We start from the raw sequence: 15,011 nt of genomic DNA, 5'->3' as shown, positions 1-15,011 counted from the left end.
ATGTCTTCTGTGCCCCACAGTTCCTAGGTGGATCCTCTGCTCTCATAATGTTTCTATTAAAGTATATATTCGTCCTTTCTACTGTTTAATAATGAGCTTTTCACTTTACTTGCCTGTGGCTATTAGAACTATCGGAAATATGTAAATCTGCTAGGACAGCTGACGGTGCTTAGGCCCAGTGGATGTCAAAGAACATGGAACTACTAACAGGCCTCATGCTGCTCCCGCCCCAGCTTGCCTCAGCGGCCAGCAACAGATCTGGGGGTGCTGCCAGTGCCACGGATTCGGAGCAATCTAGAGTGACAGGCTGCTACGGTAACAGCTAATTCTCTATACGCAGACAGGAAAGTGGTGACTTCCAGGAAGTGTGGTTTTAGGTTTCCATGATAAGGAAGTGCTGTCGGTCTTTGACAAAAAATGTTTAAATATAGGAAAAGCCGTCTCGGCTACTGTCAAAATACATTGGGAAGGTTGCAAAAGATTAAATAGTTTTTAAGATCCTTGTCTATTTTTCCTTTAAAAATGAAAAATAGACCAATAACTAATGAATAAAAGTACTTGTATAGAAATCTCATCCACTTGCAATAAAGGACATGGGGATTACAACTCATTTAGAAAATTACTGTTTTGTTTCAGCATTCTGACTATACTCTAGTGAAGACAGGAGTTTCCCCTTCAATATTTTTAAAAGCAATGATTATTTTAATCTCAGAGTCCCTGTTCCTCAACTGTACACAAGTCTAAAACAAAAGTGTATGTTCCAAAAGATTTAATTCTTACAGTATAGCTGTGCAGCCCAATGTCAGATTGGAGTTTCCTATTTAAGCAAATGATAAGAGATTTTATTTCTCTCAAAAATCACAGATATGACTTTGCAGATATGCAAAGCATGCAACACCCATGGCCTGATTCAGTCTATGACCTTACTGCTTCTCAAGAAATTCCAGGTGGCTGACCTTTTTCTGCTGTGTTTTATGATATTTATTCTCTGACTTGACAGGTTGGAGGAATAAAACAATTAGTAGTAAATAGTAAGTTCAACTCTAACTTTTGGAAAGAATTTAAATCACAGAGAGCTATTTACAAATTTCATTTCGTATCTTTTCTATGCATCGGTCATCTCCTAGATGCCACTTCTCACCTTTCACTCTAGCCAGAACTCTGATGTGAGAAGTTCTCTTCACCTAACACTTTGACTATGTTGTGCTCTCACACTTCAGATACCCTATTAGCATTCTCACTTCATTCCCACTGAGTACAGTCAGCCCTGCCTCATCTTCAAGGATCTACAAAGATATTATGTAGGGTGCAGATTTGTTCTTTTTATAAGATTTACTAAAAATTACAGAGTTCTTAACAGCACTACAAACGTCAGCTGAGATGGTCAATTGTGACAGTCACAGAATCATTACTGAAATTCAGCAGCTGCCAATGGTTTCTGGTAGCCTGACACAAATAATCCTCTAGATGATTCAAGCTAGCCTTGCACATGGTAAAAAGAAACAGTGATGGAGCATGGTGGAGCAACTGCAAGAACAGGATGCAATGGGATGGAAGGCAAGAATGAAAGAGATTAGAGATCATAGAATCAGTAAGGTTGGAAGGGACCTCTGGAGATCATCTAGTCGAGCCCCCCCCCCCCCCCTGCTCAGCAGGGTCACCTAGAGCATGTTAGACAGGGTTGCATCCAGGCGGGCCTTGAATATCTCCAGAGAAGGAGACTCCACAACCTCTCTGGGCAACCTGTCCCAGTGCTCCGTCACTCCCCCAGTAAAGAAATTCCCCCTCACGTTCAGGCAGAACTTCCTGTGCTTCAATTTCTGTCCATTGCCTCTTGTCCTGTCACACGGGGCAAATGCACATTTACACTATCTTGTCATAAACGTCACACCAAAGGATGACCTCCTTTCGGTCATGCCAAGTTGTGTATAAAATGAAATTGCAGATAACATATCTACAGGTGTATACACGTTTTCACTGCAGACAAAGTTTTGCTGTTCCTTATGTTTAGTATTTGTGAGCCTTTTCTCATGCACTTCAACTATTAAGATAATAAAACCCTACTCTTTTGTAACAGAGAGACTCAACCTGCAGTGGAAGAAAACTCTTCTAGTAAGGAGTTCCTTCCAGGTACCTGCATATGCACAGGAGTCGAAAGCAAATGAGCAAGCAATGCCCGTGAGGAGCTCTCAGGTTATCTCACATCCATAAACTAGGTCAGGCAGCTGCGATCCAGGGACTCCAGGTGGACAGAACATACACCTGGCCACTGTGGGCAGAAAGGGCAGGTTTCTGGGACTTTCCTCTAGGCATCATGCTCATGTGCATCAAAATATTTCCAGGATACTGAGACCAGGACAAAAAAAGACTCTATTGCATTACTAAACATAATAAACATTTATGCAGTTTAGATCTCAGCAACTAAAGTAATGTTTCATGTTTGGGCTATGCATAGCATGTATTTTTTCAGGCTCAAAAAGAATGCTGTAATTTAAAGCAGGCTGACTGACTCAACTAGAGTTTTTGCATATCATCTGAGAGACAGCACTGGGGGTGGGGGAGAGGGGGCAGGGAAGGAGGTTGAGGTGGGGAAAGCCAGGGTGGTTGCTCATCTGGTCTTTATTTCCTTTCCCTGTTCCATAATAGTTCAAGCACTGGGCCTGTTCCAGCTAGAAGCAATGGCACTCTTGCCGTGATATTTCATCTTGGAGGAGGACAGGCCACAGCCTGCTAAGCGTACTAGTATCCTGTGAGCCTCCACTGCATTTCTTTGGGACGTGGAGGTTAGATGGGGTGCTGGGAGCCTTTGCAAGGCTTTGTGTTGCAGGAGGAAGAGTGCAAAGGGCTCATGCTTTATCCTTAGCATGAAGAGTTCCCTAGCTAGAAATCTTTAACAACTGCATACCTACTTGCCTTGCCTTCTGACATATGGTTTTTGTTTACTTTTTAAAATGAGGTATCAGTGGAGATGTCACAAACAGTTAAATAGAAAATGACATTTCTGACTACTTTAACCAATCAGATTTTAGAGAAAGCAGAAAATGTACAAAAGAAAACATCTGTTGAGCAGAGCCTTTAAAAAAATTGGCTCAAGAGGCGAGCCGGGTTCACTGGTAACAGGCCTTTAGCAATACTTGTTCAAAAAAAACCCTGAGAATTGTATAACTCAGATTTTCATACGCTGCTCACTTCAGTAGTAACAAACACCATACTCTCACAATGTGAAGTGTGCTGGTACTGTCTATGCTCCAGATTAAAAAAAAACAAGGTACAGAGAGATCAAGTAACTTGTCCACAAACTCACAGAAAGAGGCTGTAGTCAGGCCAGAAATTAAACCCAGACCTCCAGAGGCCCAGTCCAGTGCCTTAACCACAACGCCACATTCTTTTTCTCACGACTTTCCCCTGTTTGATTTCTCTTAGTTTAGTTATACCAATTCTTGTGCTTCAGTGTGCAGGCTATGCCGGCTTCCAATCACCATAAATTACTTCATGAAGTAGGTCTTGAGTAAGAATTTGGTGAGTAGTTGAAAGAGATGCTGTCCCTTTAAAAGCAGTAGGAAGGAAGAAGGCTGAGTTCTTCCAGGAATATCCTTTCCTCTGAAACTTGTCCGTATTGTCTTAGCTTTCTGTGATTTACTTTGAAGAGATAAAACCTTTACAGAAGTTTTGCATTTCTGATTCAGGCTAAAAAAGATCCATCTTTATTGTAGTTCATATACATATGAAGAGAACAAGGAAAGTCTAGAGTATGTCAGTCCAGAGGGTGCAACAAGTAGACTAAAGTCAAACCAAAGCAGAATAAGTAGTTCTTTGAACGGTAAAACTGCTAACGTCTCATTTCCTATTTGCATTGTGTCTTGTGGTTGAGTTAAAATATTCTCCACCCCCGCGCAGTACTTTGAACCTTCCTTCACATGCCCTTTCCCTAGCTCTGCCCGTGCTACAGGCTCACCAGAAGCACAGCTCTCCTCCTTGGCTACTCCACACAGGTAGACTGCCCAGTTGGCCACAGCCTCTTGGCTCCTGTGAGAGGTCAGCAGAACATGCTGTCCTGTGAGAGCACAGGACAGAGACTATTAAGGAAACTACCGTGTAGGAACTAGTTATCTTTCTTAAGAATTTCTTTCTTAAGCCCAGCAGATGCCAATGCACATACATGGGATACATATAACAGGAATGAGCGTCTCAACACTACCAGATTTACAAAGGGATAAAGACACTAAAAGATGCTGACAGTCCTAGAGCAGGATTTTACAAAGCCAGTAAAGCAGCAGAGGAAACTACCTCCTATCAACACCGACAGTCCTTTCACTCATAATACAGGCTTTTCCTCTGTTCCTCCCTATATATCTGCACCAAAGTTAAATCCAGCTGCACCCAGTATAAGATTAAGATAGAATAGTTCATGAAGAGTAAGTGCTAATTATGTTTTCCAGTGAATTAAATGAGGGTTACCACATCTGCATTGGTTAAGGTTTCAGTACAGCTTTCACATAGAGTCCAAATAAAAGAGGCAACGCTATTTTTGTGTGAATACGGTGACATAAGTCCAATTCTCAGTCAAAGTATAAGACAAAAAGCAATGCAAGCTCCACGATAACCACATAATTTGGAAACTTCCCTGACCCGCACCTTTTAGAAATTTGCTCCAAACACATAGTAGCACATACCCATCTAGCCTGTATTGAGTCTTCTCATGCAGTTTCTTCACTTTAACACTTAATAAGAAAAGTACCACCACCACAGGATCTAATGGAGATCCATAGCTGCACATCAGTGTCATATTCCAGTCCAAATCTTCTCTTCAGTCTGAGACTTGGCATGAGCATATATTGGAACAGCACTGAAGCAGAAGGCAACTTTCCTCACTTTAAACAGAGCTTTAAAAGCACTTACTGCTCGCACAGTTTTGGAATATCATGACCTCCAGTGACAAATGTCTTCCTTCCTATGTATTTTGCTTTTGGAAGGGTCCCATGACCTATGAGGAGGCAAGGGGTCTACCAGAGCTAGTGCACTGCTTGTTAAAGGACAAAAGATAGTCATCTTTGGACCTGCCAACTCATCATTAGCACAGTGCCACAGCTGCATCATATTAGCCTTAGGAGAAATCTGAAACTTGCCTGAAGCCATCTAAATGTGGACCAGTTAAACAGGTCCTATAGGAACAAAAATATGAGTCCTGAACTCTGCTTGGAATTTGTAGAGTCTGATTATAGCAAGGATGTGACCCTCACTACTCCAAAACTCTGACTACCAAACAAAAATACCAACATTTTAAATATAATGTGCTAGGCAAAGAGAAGGGGGAAGGGAGAAAGAAGAGGGTATTGCTATTGTAAGTTTTAAAGCAACGAATGGAGAGGGACAAAAGAGTCTACACATCAGGAAACTATTAAAATGAATACATTCCTAGTTTCTTCATAATTAATTCAGCATGGCCAATTTTGTATCAGAGAAGGGAAAAGAAAGATTTCAACCACTTCCTTTTATCTTAAGCTGTTTGGAAGAATATGATATCGTAACACTGAAAAGTAGTGCCTCGCTGAATCCCAACAGGCAAGTGTAATTTTAACTCTTCCACATACCTAATTTGATATGCAAATCTATTTTCTATATGACATACAATACTTAAATTAATTATACAACAGAGACCCAGGTTCATTTAGGCGCTACCCATCCTCACTTTACACACCCTCTTTTAAAAACACCTTCATACCGCATTAAACAACACACTGAGAACAGTTTTCACTGCCTTATTCCCTAAGAGAATTTTTCCAGGAGGTTTGCTTCGTTGTATGAGTTAACATTTGGTTCACATTTTGATAGTTATCTTCATATGCACAAGGGCCAGAGCCCTGTTCTTGAAATTCTAGGTTCTGCGCTAGGCAGACTTATGCAATACTTTCAAAAGAAAGTTCATTAAGCAGCTATTTATATGCTCAAGTAATTCCATTGTTTGCAAGTTCCCTCGGGAACAAATGTATTAAAACTGTGGTTGGCTCAAGAATAAATGATTAGTTTGGGAGCTCTTTCCCTGTAACTGAACAAGGAGCAGCACACACAGGTTAAAAAAAAATTCCTTGAAGTACAGATAACCAAGAAAACAGCAGCCACAAGAAATACAGAAATGTCAGGAATGGCATAATGACATCTCCATCCTACAAATGCTGAGCTGAGGCACAGTCTGATTATGCGACCTGGTCATATCAGACAGAAAATTCATCAGAGCTATGTAGCCTTTTTAAATGTTGTAAGTCCAAGACTAGTCCCTTCATCACATTACCATTTTTTGATAGTCCTTTTCTATTACACTGCTTGCTTTTGTCCCTGCTTGTGTGAATACCTCTAAGAAGCCCATGAAAACAGCATATTGTCATGTAGTCAATACAGTTGTTTACTTAAACTGTATGATACCGAGATTTTCTGTGCTTACTGTCCCTATATTGGCTGTGAAGGGATAGGATGAGTGAAGGAAATCCATGCTATCAGCTCCTCAGTGTATTCAGTGCTTGCTGAATGACGCATCAGATAGTAACTAATATTTGGCAATTCTGCAAGTATTGTGCTTCAAACTGGCTCAGCACAGAAAGAGTATTATATATCTTCAGCTCAAAGATGGTTCTAATGATCATCTCAACTAAGCATTTTGTAACAGAAGAAAAGCCTTTGTTCCAAGAGCACGGCTAGGATTCTGAAAAATCTGCAAAACCAGATTTTGATTTAAATGTTAGAATGTTTGCCAAGCCAGCTCCTTGGATTTCTAGACTTTGATCAGCATGTCCACGACAACCATGCCTATTGCTTTAATCAGCATCAGAAATCATGTGTGTGTTATTAGTAGCAGGTACTGCCAAATCTTACTCTTGGTTTACCATTGTGGAAACAAGATCAAAATCACAGTTAACATACAACATGTTGACAACACGGATTTTTCAAAGCAGCTAAGAGATACATACTCACTTACATATTAAAATGACAAAAATAAAAATGGTCTTCTGCCCTCTTGAAAAGATACCTGTTAAAAAGTTCACTGATACAGATTAATTGATACTCTTTTAAACGTTCTGCCAAAGAGTAAGTTTTGTGGAGTGAAAATGTGTTTGTAACACAGCAGAAATACGATATTTGTTCAAATGAAATAAAAAGATTAATATTATTTTGGATTGTGTGCTGCACAACCTTGCAATTTTTTTTTCCTTCTAATGCTCTATTCCTGGAAAACTGCATTCCATTCTGAACACCGCCCTGCTAGAAAGACACTGACTAAATGGAGCCACATCCTAGAAGAGCAAGAGAAATGAACAGGAATTATTGTCATAACAGGAAAGATCAAAAGGGCTAAAAGCTAAATATTACCCTCTAAGTTGGCAGAGACAGACATCCTGGAGAGGAAAAGCTGTGAGGGATGCAAGAGTAGTCTAAAATGCTTTTAAAACTGCCAGGACAAAGAAAGTAGAGAACTATGTATACGCTAAGTGTGGGTACAAGCACAAAGAAGAAATTAAGAAAGGAAAATGTGTGTATGAGCAAACTCTGTATACACTGGGCTTTGAAAATGTTTTCCAGGCAAGGTGACAAAATACACTAGCGAGAGCACAGTATACAGCGACTACTGGAGTTGCAAGCAGACACATGAAAATGACAGCCTAACTTGTCTTTCCCCCTTTTTAAATTTACGATTCTCTAGAAGGCCGGGCATCACCTTCAGCACCTCGCTGGCCGTTTTCCCCAGCCCGACACACTGGCAGCGAGCAGAAAGGCTACCGATACGCCTACTGTCCTACAGAAGAGGTGGGGAGAAACCCCCACTAATTTAATCAGAGGACTGACTGTAATAGTGTCATCATTTTTTGGACCTCAATACAGAGCCACCTCATACCGTGATCAGATTTTCAGCTTGCCAGTGCTTCAAATGCAAGAGAGAGTTTCAAGTTAGTTGCAGTAACTGACATGCAACTCTACCAACAGTCTTAACCATAGTGGAGAATAAGCCAGATTTTATGAATGCAGCTGTGTAAATTCCTCACACTTGCAGTGATGATAAAAGCCATACAGTAGATTCCCCAGTCAGAGGTTGAGACAGCCCTAGGTCTTATGACAGATAAGACTCCTAAAAATTCTTGATCCATAAAATAGCTGTTGGCCTCTTCTGTTAAGTTACAGTGAAAAACATCTTCATTTTTTTCTTTATTTTTCAGCTTTGTCATGCTCAAATACAACTTTGTCATAGCATCATTAACCTGGCAGTATCTAGAAACCCCTCAGTATCTGTTGCTTGGTAAATCAAGTAACAGGTATTTTTATTTTAATAATAATGTTGTAATGAAAAGTCTTCCTTCCAATGGTGTTATCCTGCTTTTCCTTTAATTGTCCTGTATCAAGTAAGAGTTCTCATCGTGACACTACACATAAATTGTGCCAGAGACAAGGATGAAGCAAAGCATTAATTTTGTTTCTGTATCCCCTAGACACTCTTTCTATATTGATGCAGTAATTAAAGATGCAGTTCCAGTTCATTTAAATACTTCAAAAGTGACCACAGTGTCAACATCAGCAACATTATACACCAGCACTATGCACAGAAAGCAAAAATAGACCAGCTATATTTAGTTCGCTAAACATAACCTCTGTATCTGTCTGTTGATACTCAAATTTAAAGTAACATAAAAATCAGAAAGAACAAATTAAAATGCTGGCAAGTCTACAGATTCCTTTTTATAGGTCATTTATTTTGCTGAGTAGTCTCATATGTGTGCAAGTGTCTTGATGCTTCTACATGGCCTTCAGAGCTGAGAAAGGTCACAGAGGACTTAAGTGAATTGCCCAGTGCTCCGTAACTTGCAGCAGAGTCAGGAACACTCAGTACTTCAAATTGGTCATAATACTTCCTTTTTCCTTCTCCATTTGAACATTTTGGGTCTTCTGGTCTTCCTCAAAACTATGCATGCAGAGGAGTACAAAATAAAAGTGCTATAAGTCTTTTAATCCCATCTAATAGTTGTGCTGACTTACAGTTGAGAGTGCCAGAGGGCTCACATTGCAAAATACAGCTCTGGCCCGCAGGCAAATCACTTGGGAGCCAGCCAGGGGATCAAGCTAGTGTTCTCTATTGTCGCGTTTCTGCTCTTTTTGATAAAGTATCCTTACACACAGACCCTTAAAGAGGTCCTCTTCACTGTACCATCTTTCTCCTATGTTCTGAACCTTTCAGCTATGTAACTCAAACTCAGGAGGAAGATGAAGGGAAGAAGAGCATTTAGTAAATCATTCCTATGCATTTCGCTTTGAGGGAACCCTCTGCAAGTTGTTGTTTATAATGAATCTAGTCTTAAGCATGGCATGGGGGTGTTTTGTTTTGTTTGTGCTGACTGTGCAAACTGATACTTTGAGAGAATTGTCTTGGGAAAGCAAAGAGTCCTTTATTATGTCCATCACTGCCAAGTGATTTGGCAGATTCTTCTGTGAGATGCACAATCCGATCAGTTCTGTTAGAGCACAGCTGGCCGCTTACCAGCAGAAAAGCTCAACTTAAACAATTTTAAAATCTTATTATGGCCAATTTGTGGTTTTGGCTGAGGAAAGAAGAGGGATACAAAAAAATAGAGGCAGCTGGGTGTCAATGAAGGATTGAATATTGATGTCATTTTCATTGCTGTGCCACACACAAAAAAAAAAAATACTGGCTTTATGCACACATTGGATCTTGTTAAAGTAAAGCCATGCACTGCTTTTAGGCACGTGCATTAGGTACACCTGCAAAGATTATTTGTCTTAGCATTTCTCTGAATGTCCAGGATAATATATTGCTTCCACACTGCCAGTGAGCCCTTCCATGAATCAGAGGGCAGGGTCATTTCATGTGTCTGACTGCTGCTGGCCGCAGGGCCCAGCAAGAGCTTTTGCAGAATTGCACTGCTTCTGCAATCCAGGGCCAGCCAGAGTCCCCTTCAGCTGCAGCACTAGTGAGACCAGCCCAAGATCGGCTCTAATTTGTGCCTCATTCCTTCTTTTTGGTTTGTTTAGGTTAAAAAAAAAAAAAAAAAAAAGAAAGAAAGAAAGAAGGAAGGAAGGAAACGCTAAGGATTGCCATGGCAGAAAAAGGGTCGTTCCCTAGCTGGGGTTCACAAAGTGGAAAGGGGCTGCCACAGCATCTCTGACCGCCCCATTTCCCCGCGGGTCTCTCCAAGGGAAGGAAGGCTTTCCTCTCCGCAGAAACCCCCAAAGCAGCACAAAGAGGCTATTAGGGAGGCTTAGGTCTAGACAGAGATACACTTGAAGGACCAGAAACTAGCCATTACTTAAAGAAAAATCTATTTGGATTTTTAGTCATCCTCAAATGCCTACCTGTATTGACTATATTAAATAATCTTTGAAATATCTGTGCGAACATACATAAAGCTGTTGGAGAGGAAAACAGTCACATGGCAGGAGAAGTGCTGGAAGGTTTGTTTTTATAGAGTAAGCCTGTCTAATCAGTTTTTAAAGCACAGCATAAAATTGTCAACTACCCAGACAGAAGTAAGCTAAAAATGCAAAAAAACTTGTCCATGTTATAGTTTACAACCCTGTCTGAATGTAATTTCAAACATGGTATGAATCTGATAGTGTTTCCCAAAACTTCCACAGCCAAGTGCAGAAACTGTGCCAAACACTACCTGGAACTAAAAGGAACAGGACAGCGTATGGTAACATGGTAACAACAAAATATTTTGCCATTATGATAGTGGCATAACTTTGCCAGATTAATAAAATGAATAAGTGCCTATCTGCAAAAAGAATAAGAGGAGATAATGTTTACTGAGGGAACTGTAGGACCAAAACATCGAAAAAGGTTTACTGTTAACCACTTCAAATTGAGTTGGTATGTGGGGGAAGGGAATCAGAGGTTAATTGCTTAAACAAGGTAAATCTCACCATTTGTGAAATAAGAGGCTTTAGGCTAGTATCAAAAGTCAAAGAATGCGTCTCCTTGCTCTCTTCTAGTAGTTAGTTACGAACAATCTATGGTGAAATTATTTTCACCCTCTGGTTGGATGAGTACCAAGACTCCGCTGTCACCGAGTGACCAGGCACTCGCACACCCCGCCAGGCAGCGCTGGCTTCTCAGACATGAAGGAGCAGTCTGTTTCTTGGAAATGTTTATGTAATTCAGCTGCACTGGTGAAGCCACAGACACTAAATAAATGAGCTCAGGACCTTTCAGGCCATTAGTGTATCTCACTCAGGTTTTGCCTTCCACCAAATGCTTTGTCAAACTTTCAGCTTTGTTGGACCTGGAGGGTGGAGGGAGTTGGAGGATTGCCTTCGCTGCTGTCAGTACTAATGATGTTTCTCACTAGAGAGAATGAGCTTTTTTGTTTGAGAATCCAAATTCCCTGTGGGGCACAGTTTGGAAAACTGGAGATACGGGAAGGAAAATATCTGTTAGGGTAAAGTATAAACATCCATAAAGCATAATAGTGAAACACCTACAGAGAATGTTGTATCTTTGCCAGCAAACTAATTAAAGTCACTGACTGAGGAGGGAGCTGTGACAGCTGAAAAGTTAAAATAAAAATAAATCAAAAGTTTAGTCTAGCGATTATAACAGGAAATTACCACTGGAGTCAGGTCTCCTACATTCTTTTGCTGGTTCTGCTTCCGATTTACTGAGCAAGTCGGAGAGGCCAAATTTTCGAAGTAGCATCTAATTTGGAAAGCCTCCATTTGTGGTGCCCGGCTATACACACAGAGGACTCCACAGTCTAAAGCCTTCAGTGCCCTCCAGTGCATTTGTGAGGGCAGAGCATTTCATCCTGGTGCCTCTGAAGTCAGCTACCTAAACTTGAGAAACCTGTAGTCGTTAGCCCCATTCGAAGTAGTCATCTCCAAATGTTTCCCATCTGTAAACTGTGGCTAGGGGAACATATTGCAGAGGGAGTCTGATGTTTTAATACTGTTTATGGCTGGCATAACATATTGCAGTGGGAGTGTGATGTTTAAACGCTGTTTATAAACATTTGCAAAACTTCAGACGCGCTGTGCTTCCAAAGTCTGTGCTATTACTTCTGGAAACAATGCACCCAGTGACCTCCACTTTTTCTAAAAAGACTGCTTCTTAGTAAGGGTAGCTAAGGGAAGCTACAGTTCCAGGTTTGACTCTCCAGGAAGAGCTTAAGTTAGAGTGCCACTGAAACTGAGAGTTGGAATTAATTCTTTTCTACCAGTCAGATAACATAGCCCCAGTTGAAACTGCAAACAAAACAACCTCTGAAGCCTTGGGCCAAGGAGGGGAAGAGAAGAACTCAGAGTTCCTCCTATTCATTCCGTGAGAACTTCTATGTGAAGAGAGCAGATGGCTCCTTCTTACAGAGACTTGAGTTGTGCTACAAATTTCTGAGAGACAGAGTCAAATTAAGTGTCCAAAATAAGGATGTCTCCATAAATTAACATTTTCCTGACCTATGTTCAATTACAATCTCTCATCCTTATCAAGTGACACCATGGTGCCTGCCAGCTCTCAGTCTCAGAGCTCTGAATGTTTCTCATTATACCAAGGTTTTTTTTCTGGTGCAACACTTCTGTAAACATGTGTGTCCTAGCATCAGCTTCATGGTCTGTGAGGCATGAGCCAGAACACTTTCAGTGACCTGTCAGCTTGAGAGTCAGCAAACAAATCATTAAAAATGTTTCTCTATTAGTAATGCAGGTTACTACTGGTGCTTGATTTTTAAAGAAACATATCACTACACTGAAAAATGAGTATGAAAAAACAAATAGGGAATTCTGTTCCCTGACACTACAGGAAAAAAAAAAAGAGAGAGAGAGAGGGAGGGTAAAATAGGTTTGGGGTCCCTACTCTTCTTCCGTTCACCAGTATGCAGGATGGATCATGCTCAGCAGTCTGTTACCACTTGCTCCTGCGTGCAACCATTGAAGGAATACAGCATACATCATCTCTGTGAGCCGTGGGAGCTGGAGTCCCAAAGTTCCTGCCAAGCTCAGGTCTTCTGCCAAGCACCTGCTTTTCAACCCGTATTTTCACATAGGAAACAATTTGGACCTCCACGCCGAGAAATTGTACAAGCTCCCAAAACAAAACAAACCCTTTCTCAGAATGATAGGCCATTTAACTTTTGTAAACTTAATCTGGGAACCCTAAAAAAAAAAATGCCCTGGAGGCATAACATATGAATGGACAATTTGGTAGGCAATGGTACCATTCTGCCCCTATCCAAGAGAAAAGCCTCTCCTTCTAGGCAACAACAAACAAAATGCCATGGAGATGTGGGCAGTATGTCAACACCTTGAAATGCTTCAGTCTCTGGGAAGATGGCTGCATCTTTACAGCTATCTTCAAAACAGCTGTGTGTAATCCTCTGCTCTTCACTTAACATATTAGTATATTATGTGCATTACTGTGCTTTTAAGTACAAACACTTTCAGTGAGAATATTTAGAGTTCTTCAATATTCACTAGAGAGAGCTTGTTTACCCATTGAACATTTAGACATCATAACAATCCATTATATTTGGGAATCCCTTCCTATATCCCTCAAAATGTAGAGATCAATGAAACATTGTTCACAAAGAGAAAAAAACTTAATGGGATTAATGAAGTGAGCGATTACACTAATAAAAAATATGTCTTCCTTCCCTACTCAACCCTAGTTTGCACTTTCAGATGTAATACATATCTGCATAGTAATGAATTGCCAGTATCTCCTAATAAAAATTTACTTTTCTACTTCTGCCTCCCAGCCTTTTGGGTCATTTATTGCTACTTCCCCTTTTTGTTTTGTTTTGTTTCAGGCTCGTCCAAAAGGAGAAGGTCTGACCCCATACCAGGGCAAGAAACGTTGTTTTGGTGAATACAAGTGTCCCAAATGCAAGAGAAAATGGATGAGTGGAAACTCATGGGCTAACATGGGACAAGAATGTATCAAGTGCCACATCAATGTTTATCCTCACAAACAGGTAGGGGAACTGCAGACCTGCTGATGTACAGGCTTGGAACTAGGCACATACTTGTTGAATTTGTAAAGCACAAATGTCTCAAACAACATTAAAGAACAGGACAAGCTAGACAGCTGCAAGCTTTTGTTCCTAGTGAATACTATAAACAGCTTTTGCACCCCTACCTGTGTTTTTTCCACAAATATAAGTAAACATTATCATGGTGCATATAACATGACACAAGAACTGTTCCCCAGACAAGCTGTTATTCTCAGTCCTTATAATGGGGTCTGGTGCCATGAGAGCTGCAAAATCAGAGTATCTTATTTTTCAATAAAAATAGCTCCAGAACAAATTCTACCTATTTCTACTATGAAAACAGACCGGGAGGCCTTAATGTTGGATAGAGTCACCAAAAGATAGAGTAAAACAAAGTGCAGCAGTAACAGTGGGCCTGCTAGTACTTCTGATCCTCTTCATATTTACACCAATTTAATGTTTTTTATTCCATTGGTGTCAGTGCAGTTATTTCCGATGCTTCCTTCGCTTTTTGTCCTTTGTTGGGCAGGGTTGGATTTGGTAGAGAGGTTATGTTTGTTTATAAAGATTAGCGATAAAAGAAGAATACTAAGATTAACTCCTGCCAACAAAATCCTTTAGTTAACAGCAGTAAAGCAAGACAGCCTAGTCAGAGAAATTTCTCTGTTTCAGTAATACTAAGTGATGCCCAAGCAAAGTAAGCTTCAAGGGAAAGCGTGTTATTAAGCTGGAAGCAGCAATTCTAAGTAGCAGCTTTGCCCTTAGGAAATCTGTGTCTGCAAAGAGGAAGAGTTTAGTTCATCTTATCAGCAATAGCACAGCCTTCCCCCCTGCTCCCTATAGATTGGAGTTGTGCATCTCCCTTGCATCAGCTTCCCTACTCACAGCTGCATTTCCAGTTGCCCAGCCTTCCCCCTGCCGAGGTGAAACCTGACTTCCAGTTCCTGTTTTACACCATCAGGACTGGTTGCAAACAGTCATCCCTATTAGTGGTTGTTAATGGGAGACAGGCAGACCAATTGCGTGAGCCCA

General features: G+C 40.7%; 1 protein-coding gene across 2 annotated transcripts in view; it reads left to right on the top strand.

The window, feature by feature from the left end:
- Window positions 1-15,011, top strand: part of ZCCHC24 (zinc finger CCHC-type containing 24) — a 120,661-nt gene that overhangs the window by 89,056 nt on the left and 16,594 nt on the right. For both annotated transcript variants that reach the window (XM_062579593.1, XM_062579594.1), the window contains exon 3: window positions 13,797-13,961. In XM_062579593.1, coding sequence (XP_062435577.1) covers window positions 13,797-13,961 — 165 coding nt within the window. The remainder of the gene's footprint in view (window positions 1-13,796; window positions 13,962-15,011) is intronic.

Source organism: Rhea pennata, chromosome 7, assembly GCF_028389875.1.
Source record: "Rhea pennata isolate bPtePen1 chromosome 7, bPtePen1.pri, whole genome shotgun sequence".
Lineage (NCBI taxonomy): Eukaryota > Metazoa > Chordata > Aves > Rheiformes > Rheidae > Rhea > Rhea pennata.
The sequence above is the reverse complement of the archived record's forward strand: the minus strand, read 5'-3'. Positions and strand labels throughout refer to the sequence as shown.